Source organism: Macaca mulatta, chromosome 1, assembly GCF_049350105.2.
Source record: "Macaca mulatta isolate MMU2019108-1 chromosome 1, T2T-MMU8v2.0, whole genome shotgun sequence".
Classification (NCBI taxonomy): Eukaryota; Metazoa; Chordata; class Mammalia; order Primates; family Cercopithecidae; genus Macaca; species Macaca mulatta.
In genome coordinates, this window is record NC_133406.1 from 115,019,231 (window position 1) to 115,039,351 (window position 20,121).

The 20,121-nt window shown below is 45.3% G+C and overlaps 1 protein-coding gene and 1 pseudogene across 2 annotated transcripts in view; both read right to left on the reverse strand.

Annotated features, from left to right (window-relative positions):
* Positions 1-213: 213 nt before the first annotated feature.
* Positions 214-1,131, reverse strand: LOC717268 (small ribosomal subunit protein uS10 pseudogene; annotated as a pseudogene).
* Positions 214-20,121, reverse strand: part of LOC717236 (NBPF family member NBPF4-like) — a 37,789-nt gene continuing 17,881 nt past the window's right edge. Inside the window, exons 7-16 of one of the 2 annotated variants that reach the window (XM_028828867.2) lie at positions 18,053-18,262; positions 16,558-16,660; positions 15,518-15,732; positions 14,072-14,144; positions 12,428-12,564; positions 11,139-11,190; positions 10,207-10,379; positions 5,345-5,581; positions 3,179-3,393; positions 214-1,955 (exon numbers count right to left, since the gene is read on the reverse strand). In XM_028828867.2, the coding sequence (XP_028684700.2) occupies positions 3,188-3,393; positions 5,345-5,581; positions 10,207-10,379; positions 11,139-11,190; positions 12,428-12,564; positions 14,072-14,144; positions 15,518-15,732; positions 16,558-16,660; positions 18,053-18,262 (1,406 nt within the window). In that variant the 3' untranslated portion in view covers positions 214-1,955; positions 3,179-3,187. Of the gene's footprint in view, positions 1,956-3,178; positions 3,394-5,344; positions 5,582-10,206; positions 10,380-11,138; positions 11,191-12,427; positions 12,640-14,071; positions 14,145-15,517; positions 15,733-16,557; positions 16,661-18,052; positions 18,263-20,121 lie in introns of both variants that reach the window. The other variant, XM_028828863.2, reaches the window with a different exon arrangement.

The window sequence follows — 20,121 nt, forward strand, 5'->3', positions numbered from 1 at the left end:
CAAACACACACACAAAGAAAACAAATCACATCAACAAGGAAATACAGTAAATACACTCTACAACATATGGTAAATATAGACAAAAATATGAAAGAGTTTAGATATAAACAGGGAAATAAGAATGTTTTTATTAATCCATATTTTTATCCACCAAAACCAAACATTATAGTAAAAGCTTAAAATATTATATGTAAAAAATCCACCAGGCCAGAGTGATAGGCAAAAACCTTTTAATTAAACAGATTTAAAACTTAAATATTCTTTTTTTTTTAACAGCTGGTAATCAATTTATTAAAATAGTTGACTTAAGCATCTGCAATGGTGACTTCCGCCTCAACTTCTGGCTCAATACTGACGGAAGTAATCTGCTTAACAATCTCAGAAGGACTCTGCAAGTCAATGAGTTGATTGTGTATTTTCATCTGGAAATGATCCCATGTCTTAGAACCTTTACCACAAGTAGTTTTTCTTGTAATGATTCTCAAAGTCTTGGGAGGCATTCGAACTGGTCATTTCACTTTGAGATTCTTTGCCTTTGCTCCTCTGATCAAGTCAGCACACACCTTCTCCAGGGATTTTACATTGCAGCTGATTAGAGTAATTCGAATTTGGTGAATTCCACCTCCAGCTCCATGGGTGTTTTTCCGGTCTTTAAAAGCCATGGCTGCTGCGCGGCTTCCTTACCGACTTGTTCCTGGGTGACAGCAAACAGCGGTGAGCCAGGAGCAGGAGCATGCAGATCAGGGATCTGCAACACCTATGACCGCGTCTTCCTCAAAGAGCAAAACTTAAACATTCTAACATTAACAGACTAAAATTAATTTGGGATGAAAGTTAAAATTTGTGCAGGGAATATTCTTTTTATGACAGAATGCCAGCAAAAACAAGTATATACTAATCATTGAGATAGAAAATTTCCAATGTACAAACATAAATATAATAGCTGACACAGGCAGGGATGATTGATGATAAACTGTTCAGAGGAAGATCGTTAGAATACACAATATTTATACTTTTTCATGCCACTTTCCAAATTAATTATAAATAAGGTGCCTTTACAAGCGAAAGATCTCCTAGACCCCTCCTTAACCAAGTGACCAGTCCTAGTATCACGATAATGGCGATGGACATACTGGATCTTCCCTGCCCGCAGATGGGCTGAGGTAGGAAACTCACAGTAGTGACTCTGCAGTGTTCCCAGCAAAATATTTAGGCTGAATTTAATCATGAGGACATTTTCAGATCTCAGAATGTAGAACATTGAGCCAGACAGCTGACCTGTCCTCTACAAACAAGTCCATGTCACCACAATCAATGACAACAACAAAAAGATGAGGAGATACTTTGGGTTCAAAATAACTACAGAAGTGTAGCTACATTATCTTTCTATTCTTTTTAAACCCAAAATGTCTCTTCTCCTTTTTGTTGTGTGATTAGTGGTGACATGGACTGTGTGAAGGAGACAGGTCAGTTGTCCTGCTCAGTGTTCTACATTCTGCAGTTGTCTGGTGATTACCTCCTAAGAAACTCAGGCTAAGCATTTTCAGCAAGAACACGGCATTGTTCATACTCTGCACTGGCAGAGTCCTAGGTGACACACTGTCTCCTGCCAGGAGCTCCTGAGTCCTGTTCTCTACAGGATAGGAATTGAGAGAAGCAGGGTTACGGCCTCTCAATGCTGTTTGTCCATCTGGGCATTGGTCTCCTTAGATACTGATCACAATTGATCACAATTGGAGGGGGAAGGGCTGTGGCTTCTCAAATCAAAGGGGCCCAGTGGGTTAAAATCATCAATAGCATTTCATGGTCTTAAGTTCACTCCTCAGCAAAGGATCCCTGCAGTGTTGTGTTTGATCTTGAACTTGCTTTGCTGTTTTAGTCTTTTTCAGCAAGTGAAAAAACTACTTTGATGACATCTTTTCATCCTTTTCATCCTTTCAAGTAGTATTTGGTACCTGTAGGGGAGAGGGAGAAAAAAATCAAATGAGCATCTTTGTCTCATCCTGTCTGGTTGAGTCTGGAGGGACTGCTAAGTGGTGATAACCCAGGGGCAAACTGAGCTCCGCTGGGAGGACCAGCTGAAGGCCAAGCCTCAGGCTGGCTGAAGTGGCAGGTGCCATCCACAAGTGAGAAGAAACACCCCAGAACTTGCAGTCAGCCTGGGGTGCAGAATGTAGGGACCCCACCAGCAACTGGTAACATCAGTACCTTCCTTCCTGATTAGCTCTGTTTGGAGCAAAGTGATTGCTCTTCACACTTCCCAGTGAGGATGTGCTCAGCATCAACCATGCATGCTCAGAAACAGAGCACTGCAGAGGGAGAGGACCCTTTGCAGAGAAACCTACCCCCTTACAACACCATGTCCCAGTCTTTTAAGGGAGGAGTGGGAGGGGCCCGGAAAGAATCCTGGATGTGAGAATTAGCAGGGACCTCAGACCACATCTACGTCCAGTTCTGCTTTTCACAACACAGGAGCAGTGATGCCACAGGGCTAAGATTAAACTAAGGCCACATGGGTTGCTATTAACCACCTGGGAACTACAGCCCAGCCTCAGGCCCTTTCAATAGCGTTTGGAAGGAGGGAGAAAAAAAGCTCCAGTCTGGAGGTCTCAACAGTCATGAGAGGCTGTTGGGTCACCTTGGCTAGGACAGGAATAAAGTTTTACAAAGAAATATTATTTCATTGCTGCTTGTTTGGTTGGTTACAAATAAAACATGAAAAAAGAGAAATATAATCATAAGTATTCTTTCCAAGGGGCTCAGGAAAGAAAGGAAAAACAAGAGAGTCTACATGAAGTTAGCAAAGAGAGAGTGAGGATTGTAACCTTGGCCCAACTTATTTTCCCAATTCCCTGAAGTTGATTCCACACCTGGTTACACCTTAAGCCATTTTAGCAATATTCTCAATATCTAGACCAACAAAACTCTGAAGCGAGAGGGACTCCCAAGACAGTAGCAGTGGGAACAGAGCAGAGTTCAGAGAGCAAAGAGCAGATGGAGATGGGAATGGAAGGTCTTGGCAGGGTGGCAGCCCATGAGACACAGAGGTAAGACCAGTCAGACGTGATAGCAGTTGCTGGAGAGAACAAATAGGGAAGAGAAAAGCAACAGGAGAATGAGCTGTCATCATAGACAGAAATAAGGAGCGAGTGCAGCTAACAGCCATAGATGTGATTACCTTCGTACCCTAAGCTTGCAGGCCAGGGAATCTGCATGCCAGTCTCCACTTGCTGAACAGCAGTTTTCTTTTGATCATCTTTGGTTTTAGGACACTTGCAGCATGAATGTGGCCAATGACTTGATGCTCATGTGTGTTGTCAGCTGAGCCTTCAAGAGCATCACCTTCTAGCTGGGGAGGGTTCTTCATTCCAAGGGAAAGCTCTAAACCCAGCTCTGAAAATGAAACCACACCCAACAGCGTTCACTGTCATCCATGATCTTACTGTGACTTTCTCTTCCACCCAAGAGGAACATCAGAGAAGGAAAGTGGCCTTGGGCAAGAAAGTCCAAGGGGTAAAGGGAAGCCAAGGAATACATTTTTGTATTTTCTGTATTGTTGATTTTTCATGCATCACCCAGTAATGACAAGATTGCCAGGAGGAAAAGGTGATCCCAATTGACAAACATATTCAAGAAACTTAGGATTAATAAACACAATAGCTTCCAGGTAGATACGGCAAAGGCAAGGAAATCACACTGGAAACAGGCTGTGTTTTGGGAGGGAGGAGATTCGAAAAATCAAGCAAAATCAACGTTAAATGAATATATGAGAGAAAAGAATTGGGAAGGCTAAACGTGGGATATTGATGAAATGATCATACGTATATTGCATATATATACATTTTATTAAAAACACATGCCAAATATGCATAATGTATATGACAAATGACATAAATGCATATATTTATATATAAAAATCTATTGGAAGAAATTACACAGGGATGTGGAAGATGTTGAATTAACATTATAATCACTAACATTATAATCTGGTCCATTGAAATTCAAAAAACTTTTAGAAAAATAAGACGAATGAGAGAGGGAAGACGTGGTGAGAAACAAATGCCCTATTAGACAGCAGGGAGAAGTCACCAGGTAAAGGAGAATGAAACAAAAGGCATTCACTCTGTCCTCTTGCCTGGAGCCTGGTTAGTGCTCTGGACTCCTGGGGAAGCCAGCAGGTGAGAGTGTTGGAGCCAGAGGGATGAGTCCTGACTGGGAATCCATGGAGAAGCAAAAGAGACATCAGTGGGAAGAAATCAGTTTAAATACTAGAAGTTATCAGGGCACGTCAGGGACTATGCATCCCCCGACACTCACTGAGCATCTTCCGTGTGTCCTCTGCAGGGACCCAGATGGTGCTCATTACCTCACGTGACCCTCCCTCCTCCTGAGGACTTGGGTCTCCTTATTCCTCAGTTGAGGGCATTGCCTGACAGATGAGCACAAGGCAGCCTCGGGGGCTCCAGGAGGAGATATTGAGTAGGACAGAGAGTAAGATGAACGCGACCCGGGTTTTAAGGAAATCTGAGCAGAAGTGGATCCCTGTGAGAATGAAACTGAGGATATGACTGTGGACATGAGTGGAGATGATGAACTAAATGGAGTTTCAGAAAAGACACAGATTTGTACACTTTCCATGAGAAGATTGCCCTTTTATTCCTTTATTTCAAAATGCGGGGAAGAAACAGAACAAGAAGCTGGATATGCCAGGCAACTAACTTGCGGGCCCAGGGTTTGAGCTTTTACTGAATGTGCCTAATATGTTGTTATTGAAAGTGCTCGATAGCGGAAAATTGACTTAAAAAGGGATGCTGACGAAGAGGAAGAAAACTGGCAAAAGAGAGTTTCTAAGAAAACACAGGAAGGAGGTCCCTAGAAAGTAGAGATCCTAACAGTTACTCCTCCTCAGATGAAACTGCATGTGAAGTCATGTCCTAAATGCTAATTTATCAGAAAGATAACAGAATTAGATAACATGTATTCATAGATTTATTGAGTAATTTTTATTGAATTAGCCCTTTGGTAATTATCATAATTAATGCTATCAACAATGATTGAATGTAGATGTTATTTTTCAGGCCTCTCAGATGACAGAACTGAGATGTAAATGCCAACACCACAAATGACTTGGCCGAGGTGAATAATGAGTAAGGGTTAAACCCAGGACCTGAGAGCAGATTTGATCCTAAACCCCCAGGCTCTTGCTCACCTCACTAGGTTGGAACATTGTGGATTTCTACCTGACTCTGAGGGAGCACGAAGAGACCCCATTGCCTCCTCCCCTCACAGCACCATGATCACCAACACCCAGATTAGAGCTTCCTGGTCCCCTTTCCTTCCCTACCTTGGAAGGGCCATTGCTTCCCAGCATCAGCGTTGGCTGTGAAGCTGCAGGTGGCGGAGGAAACGCCCCGCCTGGCTAAGCCATAGCCACAGTCAAACCCTTGATCCAGCTGTGGTCGCAGACAATTGGGCACCAGGGTTCTCGGCTCCAGCTGTGCCTGTGAAGCCTGCACTTCTGACAGGTGGTGGCTCAAGTCTCCACTCCAAGGCCCGTAAGGACAGGCCGCCTGGGTGGGAGCTGAAAGGAGAAGGGGCTTCAGTAGGAACGCTCTCAGTTTTCCCTTTCTTAATCATGCCCAGAACACCTATCTCTTGTGTCCCTGCCTCTGAGGTGAGCCACCCAGTGGCCCAGGCCACAAAGACAGACATCATGTAAATGGGTGATGTCACTTCCTGTCTGTGCCTGGGGATGCTGAGATGGAAGGTACCCAGGCTGGATGTCCCTGAAGTGAAAAACCCCCACTTCAGCCCAGAGGGCTTTGGATTGGCTAACAAGACCATGCCGATTATTCTGTTATTATTAATCTCCATCCTGCAGCCTGGAAAGAATGTTCTGGAGAGCCTTCAGAGCATAGGAAATGCTGTTTTTCTCAACACACAGGAGTATAAGAACAGGGGAGGACTCAGAGCCTCCAGGCTTTGGGAAGGAACCATAGAAAAGGGTTTTGGGACACTGTAGACCACAGTCTCCAAGCTTCTTTGCCCCAGGGACTGGTTTCGTGGAAGACGATTTTTCCACAGACCAGGGGTGGTGGACGTGAAAAGAGGGGGATCATTTTGGGATGAAACTGTTCCACCTCAGATCATCAGGCATTAATTAAATTCTCATAAGGAGCGCACAACCTAGATCCCTTTCATGCACAGTTCACAATAGGGTTTGTGCTTCTATGAGAATCTAATGCCACCACTGATCTGATAGGAGGCGGGGCTCAGGCTGGAATGCTCGCTTGCCGGCTGCTCATATCCTGCTGTGTGGCCTGGTGCCTAACAGGCCCAGGACAGGTAGCTGACCACAGCTCCAGGGGCTTGGGGCCCCCTGCAACAGACCAAATACTACATGAGGCAAACTTTTTAGAGTTCTGAAACATTTTGAATTTCCATTGCCTATAATTACTTTACCACCTGCCCACACATATACATCTTGTTGCCATATAGTGGGTGTCCGCAGCCATAAGCAATGTTGTAGAGGGACCAGTCCCCTCACGGACACTTAGGGGCCACAGGTATTACCGATCAGCGTGTGTGGTTCTGTAGGGAGATAACACCGAGCACAGTCCTCATCTTACCTGCTCCTCCAGTGGGGTCCGGGCAGCACCCCTCATAAAAATTAGCGCTATTTCCACAGGAAGGGGAGATCACACTCTCAGAAAGTGGACTAAGGAAAGACTTCCGGTGGCCTCACGCCAGTCCAGATCTGCCTCAGCAGAGGGATGGGGCCTGCAGGGCTTGATCCACGTTGCTGCAGGGCTCCTCTCTCTCCTCCCCTCTGCACATCCTCATTCTCATCAAGGTTTCTCTAGGCTTTCTTAAAAATGCCTTCCGTGTATCTGTTCTCCTTCATCTTCCTGAGAGCACAGTGTATCAGACTCATTACTGATGCCTGGCTTCATACATGCCCCCAACTGCTATCTCTGATTCTGCCATCTTCACACTAGCAATTGTCTCAGTGATTTTATTGCCCAGAAGTCCCATTCTTTCCACGTCCCTACTCTGCTTCTGAAAACTCTCCACTGCACACCGTGCAACTCTCCCCCCTTGCCCTGCCTTTGTGCTCCTTCTAACTTCTGTCCCATGTTCCTATCCAGCATCACCTCTCACCACTCCCTCATACAGACTCTTCCCTGGAGTCAGGCTGGCTCCTCCCCCGCACAGCCCTGCACGGTGTTCCTTCCAGCATCTGGGACTTGGTGCCCCTGAGCCCTTCACTCCACCTCATGTGGCTTCCTTAGCTGCTCAGGGCACAGTTTACTGATCATTAACCATCACTCAGGACACTCAATGCGACTTCATGGTAGTTCATATTGGGCAGTCGGGGAAACATCTCAAAAGGACAAATCTGGTTGGGGAAGGCTGGTCAAACCCAGGCTTCCCATTCTTGTCCTCTGCATGTGTGATTTAAAATCAATGTCTAGGAATGTTTTTAATTCTAACTACTTAATTTCGTTAGGTCCTCTTATCTCTCTTTTTCAGAATACTAAGTCTTCTTAAAATTATACTTTGAATATTGTTTGCATTTTCAGGAGAAAATGAAAAACATGTTCTCAAACTTCTGAAGTACTCTACATATTATTAGCTGAGCAGGTGGGGAAAAGTCCTAATAAGTGATCAAGTTATGATTTAGGTTGTATTCTCGCTGATTCTACTGTGACTTTCCCTGAAGCGAGAGGATGGGTGGAGCACATCAACTCCAGCACCACTGCTGGAGTCACAGCTGTGAACAGTACAGACTCTTCACAGGTTATCATCGGAACCCACACACAGATGCCTCCTGGTATAATTGAGACAGTGCATTCATGCATCTCAGCCTGTCTGCATGGATGAATATGGCCTCTCCTGGCCCATGTTTCATGATGCCCTGGCAGAGCTGGCCCATATCACAGGCATCTCACTTCTGAGACATGTGTCTGAGCATTTCTCTTCCTCCTCATGGGAGCCTGGTCCTGGCTGGGGTCTGAGACAGAGCCCAGTAACTTTACAAGGGCTCCAAGACTGCCATGTTAAGAGCAGAAACCCACATGATACAGGGTAGGAAGAGACCAGCACCTTTCATTCCCTGAGAGCCTTCTGGAGCTGTAGGTCCCCCTGGAGGGACTGGAGGAGCCACCGGTTCTGCTCACAGACAAAGTGCACCAAGGTATTTATCACTGGGTTACGCACGTGAGGGGCTACAGAAGTTCTTTGTACCAGACCAGCAAATTTTGTGTTTCAGCTTGAAATTATTTCCAACAAATTTGCTACAAAGGGAAAATGCTTGAGCAATCATCCTAGCTGAGTCTCTGAGAGATCCCACTGTAGAGAAATGACAGCAATTGCACCATGCAGTCACGCAGACATGGGGCCCATGTTCTCCCTGTGACTAGTAGGGGCATCCTGGGTGAGCAAAGAGAACTTGCTGAGCCTCAGCATCCTCAGCTCTAACATGGAGATGCCACCACCCACTTGCGAGTGCCCCATGAGCACTGAATGGTTTATAGCAAGGACAGAGCTTGCTTGGCCAGGGGCAAGGCATATAACAGGTGCAAGGGCGATGTGTATTTTATTTCATTTTATGAATTGCTGTGGGCCAGCTGCGATGGCTCACACCTGTAATCCCAGCACTTTGGGAGGCCGAGGTGGGTGGATCACATGAGGTCAAGAGTTCAAGATCAGCCTGGCCAACATGATGAAAACCCATCTGTACTAAAAAAATACAAAAAAAATTAGCCTGGCATGCTGGCAGGTGCCTGTAATCCCAGCTACTTGGGGGCTGAGGCAGAAGAATCACTTGAACCCAGGAGGTGGAGGTTGCAGCTAGCCGAGATTGTGCCACTGCACTCCAGCCTGGGCAACAAGAGTGAAACCCCGCTGTCGTGGGGTGGGGAGAAGGGGGAGGGATAGCATTAGGAGATATACCTAATGTAAATGATGAATTAACAGGTACAGCACACCAACACGGCACATGTATACATATGTAACAAACCCGCACGTTGTGCACATGTACCCTAAAACTTAAAGTATAATAAAAAAAAAAAAGAGTGAAACCCCATCTCAAATAAATAAATAAATTGCTGTGATCCTACAAAAGCCTTTGCTTATTTGAAACTCAAGGGGAAATGAAAAACACGAAAGAGGATGGTTCCAGCAGGAAAGGTGTTTACTGACCAAAATAGAATGGAGGACAAAAGTTTCGGTCACTACTCTCATGACAAAATATTCAGATGGGGGACACTACAGAGTTACTTGCTCTTTCTACAAGAGTTTTGATGGGTAAAACTAATAATCCACATGAAATTCCCAGAATAATGGTACAAAAAAAACCAGAATGAATGAGAAGAAAAGAAAATTGTTTTTTTTCTTACACACCCTATGAAACAGCGACCTCAAGGGGCACTTGCTCACGGGAAGGGTTTGCCGGAGATCATGGGGATGAGAACCACTGTGCTTTGCTCATCAGTTAAGCCAGCACCTGACCAGGGACACTAGCTGTTGATGGTTTACATGAGAACATAGCACTGAGACAACACATGATTGAAACCACAAACCCACACATGAAAGAAACCACGGGGCTCTACAGAGGATGCAAGCCATGGCCATGCACGGAGGAAGGGACGCTAACTGCTTCAGTGGAGGGAAGCCACCTCAGAGGAGGTAGTAGAGAATCTGGCTTGAAACATAGGAATCACGAAACAGCCCTCCAAAATAATGGGGGAAAACTGCTGGCACAGGTGGATGGCCAGAGAGAAGGGCGCTGTTCAGGATATGTGATGAGAAGGGCACTGTTCAACATAATGTCTGAAAAGAGAGATGCCCTATCTTAAGGAATGAAGTCTGTTATATAAAATTCTCCAGGTGAGCTGTTGTGGCTGAGAGTATGCAGTGATCCCTCATCATTCCCCTCTCTGGCCTGTTTTGATACCTACCGCCTGCTCTTGTGAGAAGGGGTCGGGTGACAGAGGAATCACCTGCCACAAGAGAAAGGGGTTCCACCCATTGAATGTCTAAGCTTAAAACTGGATCCAAGAACCAGATTCAAAACACTCTGAATTTACAGGGCCTGGTTGCAGAGATGATCCATCTCACCTGCACAAGTTACAGGAAACAGAATATATAGAGGCTGCCTGGGAGAACAGTGGAGCTTTGTGACCTTCAGGCTGGAGTACTCACAGGCTACATCGAGAGCAGAGCAGGCGAGCTGATCCTCCAATGAGCACAACGTGCTGCTGTAAGGCTGCTGCCAGTCAGAGAGGTCATGGGGAAGGGAAGGAGTCAAGTAAATTTCATCCAGAGAGCCCTGCGGGACGTCCTGCTCCTCCACCTCTGGCAGCTCTGGGCTCAGCCTGGTGGGTGAAGAACACAGAAGATAAACATCAAAGGGAAGAGAAACCACAGTGCCCAGCTAGTTCTACAGAGAGGCCAAAGGAGGGGCCAGAGGAAGCAAAGGATAGTCCCCTCAGAGAGAGAACAATCCTTCTCTATCTCCAGCAGGAGAGAGAGCAGCAGGTGCTCAGTGTCCTGGGTAGACAGTGAGCTGGAAAGGAAGGAGACGGAATGATCCCAGTACCAAAGAGCTGTGACATGGCACACGCAACAGGCCCCTGTGTCTTCATAGACTGATAGAGTTACTATGACCTCAACATCTCTTGTTCTCAAAATTTTAGCATGATATAAATTGTTCGTATTTACATTCCTGCTCCCAAATATTTGCAAATATAAAGGGAAAGAGGCAGATATCAGATGAGCATCTCGAGTTCACTTTAAGCCAAAAAGACTTAAAGTGAAAAGGAAACTGCAGAAAATGTGATTGAGCGGTTCAACCAAGTCAACTGAATAAAGATTAGTATAATTTTGAAGGAATTAACAAGAGAAACAAATACAGGTGTAAAATGAAAAGAGGTCACTTCATTAATATTCACCAGTAATATTAATTTTAACTAATAATCCTGCTTAATAATTATTCCACATTGACAATCTTAACATTGCTAATATGGCTATTTCATGGTTGGCTGAATGAATGAACAGGTATGTTCTGTTTTCCCTGGATCTGGCATCTCCAGATGTCAACAGTAAGTTAAATGTCCACAATTACTCAAAGTTACCTGGGGCATGGTGAGTCTTGATCTTCTTCCTCTTCTTGATCCTTTTCAATTTCTGCAATTAGTCAGACAGGGATAGACACATTAAGATGATTCCCCTATTCATGTAACAATCCACTGTCCAATCCTAAAACAGGAATATCAGTCTCCTTGGCATGAGAACAGGACACTGTGACAGATATACTTTACGAGGCCTGAGGGTCTGTCCTGACAGAGATTCCTTTGTTTTCATCCCTGAGCCTATGGGTGAAGTATTCCTATTCTGGTACATCGTTATCCCAATATCGTGTGTCCCAAATTTGTGCAAAGGGTTATGCAATATTTTTCCAATCAATTTAAAGCAAATGCCCCAAACAATTTCTAGGAGAAAAACTGCAGTATTCAGCCCTGTCTCATCAAATACCCAGCTTGTTCCTGGTTGCAAGGATTTTAGACACTGAAACTAGAACAAAGGAGGAAATCTACAAATCCATGAGTCAAAATCACAATTGTGTGAATTTGTCACATCTGCCTGGGTCCAATGTCTTGAGAGTGGGCACAGGTGTGGTGGTGAACACTTGTGGTCCCAGCTACTCAGGAGGCTGAGGCAGGAGAATCACTTGAATGCAGCAGGCTGAGGTTGCAGTAAGCCAAGATCATGCCACTCCGCTCCAGCCTGGGCGACACAGTGAGACTCCGTCTCAAAGAAAAAAAAAAAAGAAAAAGAATCTGCAATGCTACAAAGAAACATCACATCAGCCATTGATGGGGTGGAGAACCAGGGCCCAGCCTTACTTTATGGAAACATATCAGCAAGGTAAAGAAGAAATGTTTCCGTCCAGGTTTCAAGGTGACTGTGCAGCTAAGCAAGTTAACTTAAAGGAAATCAAGACTGAAGCTGAGAACACTGAAACCTGGGGAACAATATCTCCAAATACAAAGGAAAGGCTGCCAGTTTCCTTAAAAAGGAATAGAAACTCCATGGACATTGTTTAGGGACAGATGAATAATTACACGTGATGACAGATACTGAATAAAAACTGGGAAGCCTGACAGGTACTTCCTTCACACCTCCTGCACTCAGGTGAGTATGAGTTTGTCACACTTGCCTGGGGTCCAGTAACTTGATACTGGGCCCAGGGAGACAGAGGCATGACATGGGTGGAGCAGGAGAGGAAAATTCCCTGGTAAATGTATTTAGTATCCCATCCTAGTTTTTGATTCAAACCAATTTGTGTGTATAGAGCCTATCTTCAGAGTTGATCTTCCTCAGCCTAGACAGAGGTACCAGGGACAAAGAATACAGAGGCTACCTGGGAGAATGTTTAGAGCTTCCTCCGCTTCATCATGAGAAGGTTCACTGTCTACAACCAGCGCAGAGTCAACTTGGTCTTCCTCAAATGTGATTTTGGTTTTCCTGTGAGGCTGGCTGGAGTCAGAAGGGCCGTGGCTATTTGAACAAATGAGAGCACATTCCTCCAGTAAGTCCTCTGGGAATTCCTTCTCTTCAGCCTTCTGTACCTTCCTGATGAGCCAGGTGACACAGACATGACAGAAGATTAAATAGAGAGGGATTGGACTCCAGGGAGTCCTAGCTAGTTTTGACAGGAGGCATAAGAGAGTGGTCCCAGAAAGCAAACAGGAGGTTCCCTTTAAGAGGGAACAGGCACCCCTCCACTCTCTGCAACAGAGCATGGCTGCTATGGGAGCCAAAGAGGAAGACAGTAGTTGGTGTTCATTGTACTGGGCAGATAGGAGCTGAGGAGGATGGAGACTCAATTATCCCTGTATGGTACAGGCATGACACTCAGCACATACAGAGAACCATAACAGCTGCCACATCCTGTGTCTAAGCTGGGTTGAATTTAACATACTGTGGCCAGGGGAATGCAGGCTTTTGGCCCATTGTAGTTGCCAGAGAGGGTGTGCCTCCTAGACCTTTTTCATATTTTACCATCCATTATTTACCGGGGGAACCCACCCCCGATAGTCAACGTGGGTTCTTTTCTATTTCCCTAAGCATAGGCTGGTCTGAGAAATAAAGGGAAAGAGTACAAAAGAGAGAAATTTTAAAGCTGGGTGTCGGGGGGAGACATCAGATGTTGGCAGGTTCCGTGATGCCCCATGAGCTGTAAAACCAGCAAGTTTTTATTAGCAATTTTCAAAAGGGAGGGAGTGTATGAATAGGGTGTGGGTCACAGAGATCACATGCTTCAAGGGTGACAAAAGATCACAAGACAGGAGGTCAGGGCGAGATCACAAGGTCAGGGTGAAACCAGAATCACTAATGAACTTCCATGTCCAGCTGTGCACGCATTGTCATTGATAAACAAGGTTCAAGAGCAGAGAACCAGTCTGACTAGAATTTGCCAGGCTGGAATTTCCTAATCCTAGCAAGCCTGAGGGCGCTGCAGCAGACTAGGGCGTGTTTCATCCCTATCTACATCTGCATAAAAGCAGACACTCGCAGAGCAGCCATTCAGAGGCCTCCTCTGGGAATGCATTCTTTTCCCAGGGCTGTTAATTATTGATATTCCTTACTGGGGAAAGAATTCAGCAATATTTATCTTACCTGTTTTTGGTAATAACAGAAATATGGCTCTGTTCCACCTGGCCCACAGACAGTCAAACTTTGAAGTTATCTCCCTTGTTGCCTAAAAATCGCTGTTATCCTATTCTTAAGGTGTCCAGATTTCATATTGTTCAAATACACATGCTCTACAAACAATCTGTGCAGTTAATGCAATCATCACAGGGTCCTGAGCTTACGAAGATGATGGGATTAAGAGATTAAAGTAAAGACAGGCATAGGAAATCACAAGAGTATTGACTGGGGAAGGGATAATGTCCATGAAATCTTCACAATTTATGTTCTTCTGCCGCGGCTTCAGCCAGTCCCTCCGTCCAGGGACCCTGACTTCCCGCAACAATTATTGCTCGTGATTATTCAGTGTTACCTGGGGGCGCATGATTCCCGTACTTTCTCAGCCTCCTCAACGTAAACATCGTCATCCACATCTTCATCATTTTCTGTGAATACAGAAGTGTTCGTTCAGATATTTCCTACTTCACACTCTGCAAGCACAGTCAGCCCAATGTGCACAGAGACATGAACATCTAGGCATGGGTCACCATTCAACTGAAAGCTCTCATGTTTTATCTTTAACAAAATGCCCTGGCGTCGTTTCCTGATCCATCAGGCAATGCATTTCTGATCTGGAGGGCCACCATCAAGATGTGGCCAAATATTGAAAAGACCTTTTGGTCCCCATATCACTGGAGGCTTGTGCAGCCTGTCTCTGGACTTTGGCAGCTGTCTCCCCCATCCCGCCACAGATCTGATTCCCAGGCACGGGCTTGGTGTCCTGTCACAATTCACATTTAGAACCTAATTCTTTCTCTTAGGAGAGGACAAACAAACTTGTCCCACAATCTTCTATACATCAGGGTACTTCACCGGCCCTCCAAGTGGCTTCTGCTGTGTTATTCAGGGACATTCTCTGCATGGGGAGTGCTCCAGTCTGAAGCCCTTCCTACCACCAAATGCCCCCACATCAAGTGCCTTCTCCAACACCACATGGCGAGGGGCTTCACCTCATTTTGAAAAGCAGTTGTGGCCGGGCGCGGTGGCTCAAGCCTGTAATCCCAGCACTTTGGGAGGCCAAGACGGGCGAATCACGAGTTCAGGAGATCGAGACCATCCTGGCTAACACGGTGAAACCCCGTCTCTACTAAAATACAAAAAAAATTAGCCGGGCGAGGTGGCGGGCGCCTGTACTCCCAGCTACTCGGGAGGCTGAGGCAGGAGAATGGCGTGAACCCGGGAGGCGGGGCTTGCAGTGAGCTGAGATCCGGCCACTGCACTCCAGCCTGGGCAACAGAGCCAGACTCCGTCTCAAAAAAAAAAAAAAAAAAAAAAAAAAGAAAAGCAGTTGTAAGTGTTCCCACATTTGGATGCTTCAGGCCCTTGCAAGAGACAATTTGCCTGCCTTTGCAGATGGAGAGAAACCCAGGGAGGATAAATCAATCATTCACCAACAGTTACTAAGGACATTGCTGAAGATAGAGCCTGGGAACCTTCATTCTTAGTCCAGAGCTCTTTTCACTCTAACAAGTGCCTTCCCATCACAGCCTCCTTCCTGTCCTTTAAAACTAGACAGATACTGCCTCTTGTTCCAAAGACTACCTTCCATCAAGGAAGGAGGGATATTTGCAATACTGTGACCTCCAACCCCATGGGTTTCCCAGCTCTGTTCTTACCCAGGAAGTCCTGGTCATGTCATGGCCACATATGTTTAGTGGAAAAAAACACCACCAATACAACTGTCATTGTGGAGGTCTGGAGGTCTGGAGTCTCTCATAAGCCTGGGGTTTTGGGTCATCAGGGCCTGTGGCCACCTTACCTGCGCTGAGTTTGTGGATGAGGTTCTCTGTTAGCCTGCAGCCCTCAGCCAGCTGCTCTCGGAGATCCTGCCCCTGGGAGTTGTCAGGCTCATCCAGAGGGAGGAGGGCCTGGAGATGCTGATTCAATGAGCAGGAGGCATCTCTCCCTTCCCGTAACTTCTCCCTTAACCGGGCCAGCTCTCGTGACTGAGAGTGAACCAGGACTTTATATTGCCTAAGGTAACACAGTAGAGAAAATTTAGTAGTGGAAAGGGATGAGTGATCAGTTCTAATACTGCAACAGAGATTTCTGAGACAATGTCCTCAAGGAGACCTCCAAGCAGAAGGTCAACACATGTTTGGGGAAATGCCTGTGACCAAGAGAAAAAAATTTTTTACAGGTTTCCTCTATATCAGAGAGTGCAACTGAAAGATCCTCGACAATGCTGCATTCATCTTTCTCTTTTGTAAACAAAAGTAGGTCTTTCTAAATCAGTTTCAAAAAGACATCCTTTCAGTTCCTCACCCTGGCCACGGACATTTATTTCCATGTGAAAATACACATAGTGCATCTTGCGGCGATTAGATACAAAGCCATGTACAGAAATGAGGCCGGGTGCAGATGGGGCAAATTGAAAAGACAAAAGAAGAAAAGAATGACAGGGTCAAGAAGGCAACACTGATTGAGTGAAAGAATGAGACGCCGCAGTCAGTCAGGAGGTACTTGTGACTAAGGGTAAGTGGGGTGGTGATGGCACACTATTTTGAGTATACTGAATGCTGCTGGGTTGTTCTACTCCTTTGGTTAATTTCGTGTTATGCAAGTTTCACCTCAACAGTTACTTGTTTGAAAAAGAGAAAACAAGGTTCTGAGAAAAAACTGCAACCCATAACTTATTATTATCCTGTTCTCTGATAAATATTTGTGTGTCGTGAGCCTGCCATGGCAATTCCTGCCCTTCCTCTGGCCTAGCTTAGCTCTTACTTCTCCCCGCCGAGCTGCTGTACTTTAGAGATTTACACACCTGCCCACCTGCCTGCCCCCACAGGGCCCCCTCACCTGAGCTCCTCAGCTTGCCCAAGCTGCTCTACAAGCTTCTCCTCCTTGACCTGCAGCTCATCCCTCAGCATAGATTGTATGAGGTCTTTGCATTCTTCATACTCTGAGAAAAGACAGACACGCCTGCCTCAGTGGAAGGCTGGACATGCTGCTGTGGTCACTGCCTACAAGGCAGGAGGCAGGTCCATCCCAAGGACAAAACTGTCCCCAGTACCCGGCTCTAGGCAGGGATTTCCACATCTTTACTCTTCGGTCTCCCGACTTTCTGGCATCTGATCCTCCAAAATTTAGAGATGAAGAGAGAGAAACTCAAGGGCACACCAACTAAGTTGACAAGATGATTCAGCCACAATGAAGTGGAGTCAGAATTCACAGCCCCTGAGGTCTGACTCTGAATCCTGGGCCACTTTCCCAAGCCTTCAGCCTCTCCTGTAAACACTGCACTGGGCCATGAAGTGATTTTCCGTAGAGTCGGGAAGGCCCCTAGGACTATGGGACTGATGGTTTCCCTTTTACTGGGAATTTCAAGCACAACTATGTCAAAGATTTTAAAAATACTATCTGGATAAATTGCATAAAATATGAAGCATAAGACCATAAAGCCATGAAGGAAGTATGCCCAAATACTAATCAAGTTTCTGTTAAGTTACAAACAGTAGAATGAAGAACTAATAGTGCTTACTCTGTGCCAACAACTGTTCCAGGAGGTTTACAAGAAACAGGTCATAAATCATTGCAGCAACTTATAGAGGTAGGTATTATTATAGTACACTATGGATGGATGAAGCAGCTGAGGAACAGAGAAGACAAGCAACTTGGATGGAGCCCAGGACACTGGCCCAGGGTCCCTGCTCTACACACTGCTACCTTCACAGAGTCTTGGGTGCCATCTTTCTTCCTCTTTAGGAACAAGAGCCAGGGCCCCAGGAAGCAGGACTTCCCTCTCACCAGGGTACTCCCGCCTCTTGATGCTGTCACTTATAGATACCACAGGTTCCATTAGGAGCAGAGTTCTCTTTAAGCTCCTCAGCAGGAGTACTGTGTACTAACACCACGTTTCCCCCAGGGTCCCCAGAACAGAGCTTTGCCTATTGGGCCTCAACAGAGACTTGAACTGAATGGAAGTTCGTGAGTCCCAGACATTTAGACCAACAGACTAGATGCTACTTGTCTGCAGAATCTTTTATGGTACAGAGAGGATTCTAGTAACATGATTTAGCCTCTTGCTGAGAAAACAGGTGGTGCTGTACAGGTGTCAGAAATCAATAACTGGGATTTGAACTCTAGTCCCACCGCCACCTGACTGCAAACATGGAAAGTTGCTAAATAATTTGGTACCTCTGTCTTCCAACCTTAACAAAATGTTAAAATTCCCATTTCTGTTTTCCTAGAAGTACGGGAAGGAAGAAATTATTTTTGATAGAGCATTTAGTTTCTCAGAGAGAAGACAGGACGTCATTCATCACTTTCGTGACAGTGAGCCTATAGATCTTACTGTATTTGTTCTGCCGGCTGGCCAGGAAGCAGGCCACTTGAGTTACAAGGAATTTCTCTTTGATGTTTTTGAACTGCTGTTTCTTCTCTGCCAGCTGGGGTCGCAATTTCTCGTTGATTTCTAGAATGTTCATCTCTGCCTTCTCACTGGACCAAGGGCCAGCAGATACCACCATGCTGACGTTTGTGGCAGAAGAGGTGGAGCCAGGGACTGGGGAGAAGAAACGCAAACACATGATGGGTTAAAAACTGGTGAAATCAAATAGGTATAATCAGGACTGAGAGATGTCAGTAACTGAACTTCTTAACTTACTGTTGAGAAAAACGTGATCACTCCCCACAGCACTTTAGAGTCCTTAACTGCAAAAACAAGGTTTGATGAGCTCAGAGCTGAAGGCACTGCCTGTAGCTCAGACTCTGACAAGAGTGAGGGAGGTAGCAGCCAGCGTGCCAGGTAACGGTCTGCAGTTGCAATAACAGAATTAGAAGGTGGGGGTGTCATGGAATCTTAGGAGCCCTGTGTTCCAATTGCCCAGGCTTTGCTGAAACACAGGCGCCATGGTCTCACCTGAGGTCACCACCGATGGGGATCAATCCTTCAGCATTCACTCTCAGTATATGTGTACCCTTGTGACAATGCCACAGACCCATCTCTTTCCCAGTACATCTAAGCATATTCCTCATTGTTCATCTCTTGTGTGTATAAAATCATCAAGGCAGAAATAGTTTCCCAACAGATTATATTTTCTACATGGTAGTCATGAAGTCACTCACTCCACCTTCTCTTATGTTAAAATAGAATTTAAGGCTTTTCCACAGTGTAAGATATCAAACTTTTAGACTGCCATGATATCCTGTGGGTCTTCTGCAGTTTTTTCTGTATTCACTAGAAAGTGAATGAATAATTCACTTTTTTAAAATGTTTTATTTCCTGTCTCAGTATTCTTCTTGCTGCATCCCATTGTTGATTTCTTTTTTCTTACTGGGGCACCACCTTGGCTTTTCATTACATTTAAGACCAGTTTGACATTCCTATGTCCAAAGCTCTTCCTCTGTGTAGGATGATTTGTTTTTTAATGTGACTGAACACTACATTTCATACTTGTCACTTATGGATGTCATTCTGGGCCCACGAGAGCTCTTTTCAAGGTATCAAGTGATCAAAATCATTTATACAGGGATCTCCTGAAAACACATGTGACCATCTATCTTGGGAAGTCTTGCAAACCTGATACTATTTTGTTGTTTTCATTCAGTTTGCCCATATATTGAAAAGAACAGGGCCATGAGCAGTTCTTATGGAATACTGCTTGATATATATTTTTCTGAGTTGGACTAACACCACTGATGTGTGGTTGCATTCCACTAACAGAACATGGCAACATCAAGGTCATGGTCTTGGTGATAGTAGTTGGTAGTTGATGATCCTCAGTGTTGCTGTGCAGTTAGGTGAGTTTGAGGTGAGAGGAACGAGTAGGAAAGAGTGGTCCCTGAACCACTTTCTCAGCTTTCATCCCCACCTAGGTTTTGTGAGCCTGGAACTTGGGAGACTGTTCTGTAGCCCGAGTCTCCTCAGTTTGGCTGCTGGACTAGCCTGAGTTGAAGGTGCAGTGGGTGTGACCCTGGGCTGCCCAGCATTCATGTGGAAGTGAAGGAAGGAGGACTGGATCAATCCCATTTGAAAGCATCCCTCTCTGCAGCCCCCACCATCCTCCGACTACACTGTGTAAGGATACTGCTTTGAGATCTATCAAAGGCTTTAAGTCAGTGTATTTTCTGGTGTCTGGGAGACCTGACATTCTGTGGCAGAATGAAAATCTGTCAAGTTTTTTCATTTAAAAAATAATGAAACTGCAGGTTCACAAAGTTACGTGGCTTACTTGAGGTCACACAGGGATGAATTTTGAGCACTGCCAATAAAAGCAATCACAACAATTATTCAGTAATTACTCATGGGATACATAAATTCAGTAAATATTCATATAATTATTCAGTAATTATTCATTGACCAATTCGTACCAGGCATTTTGCTCAAAACTGCACATATTTGGACATCGTATCTTCATCATA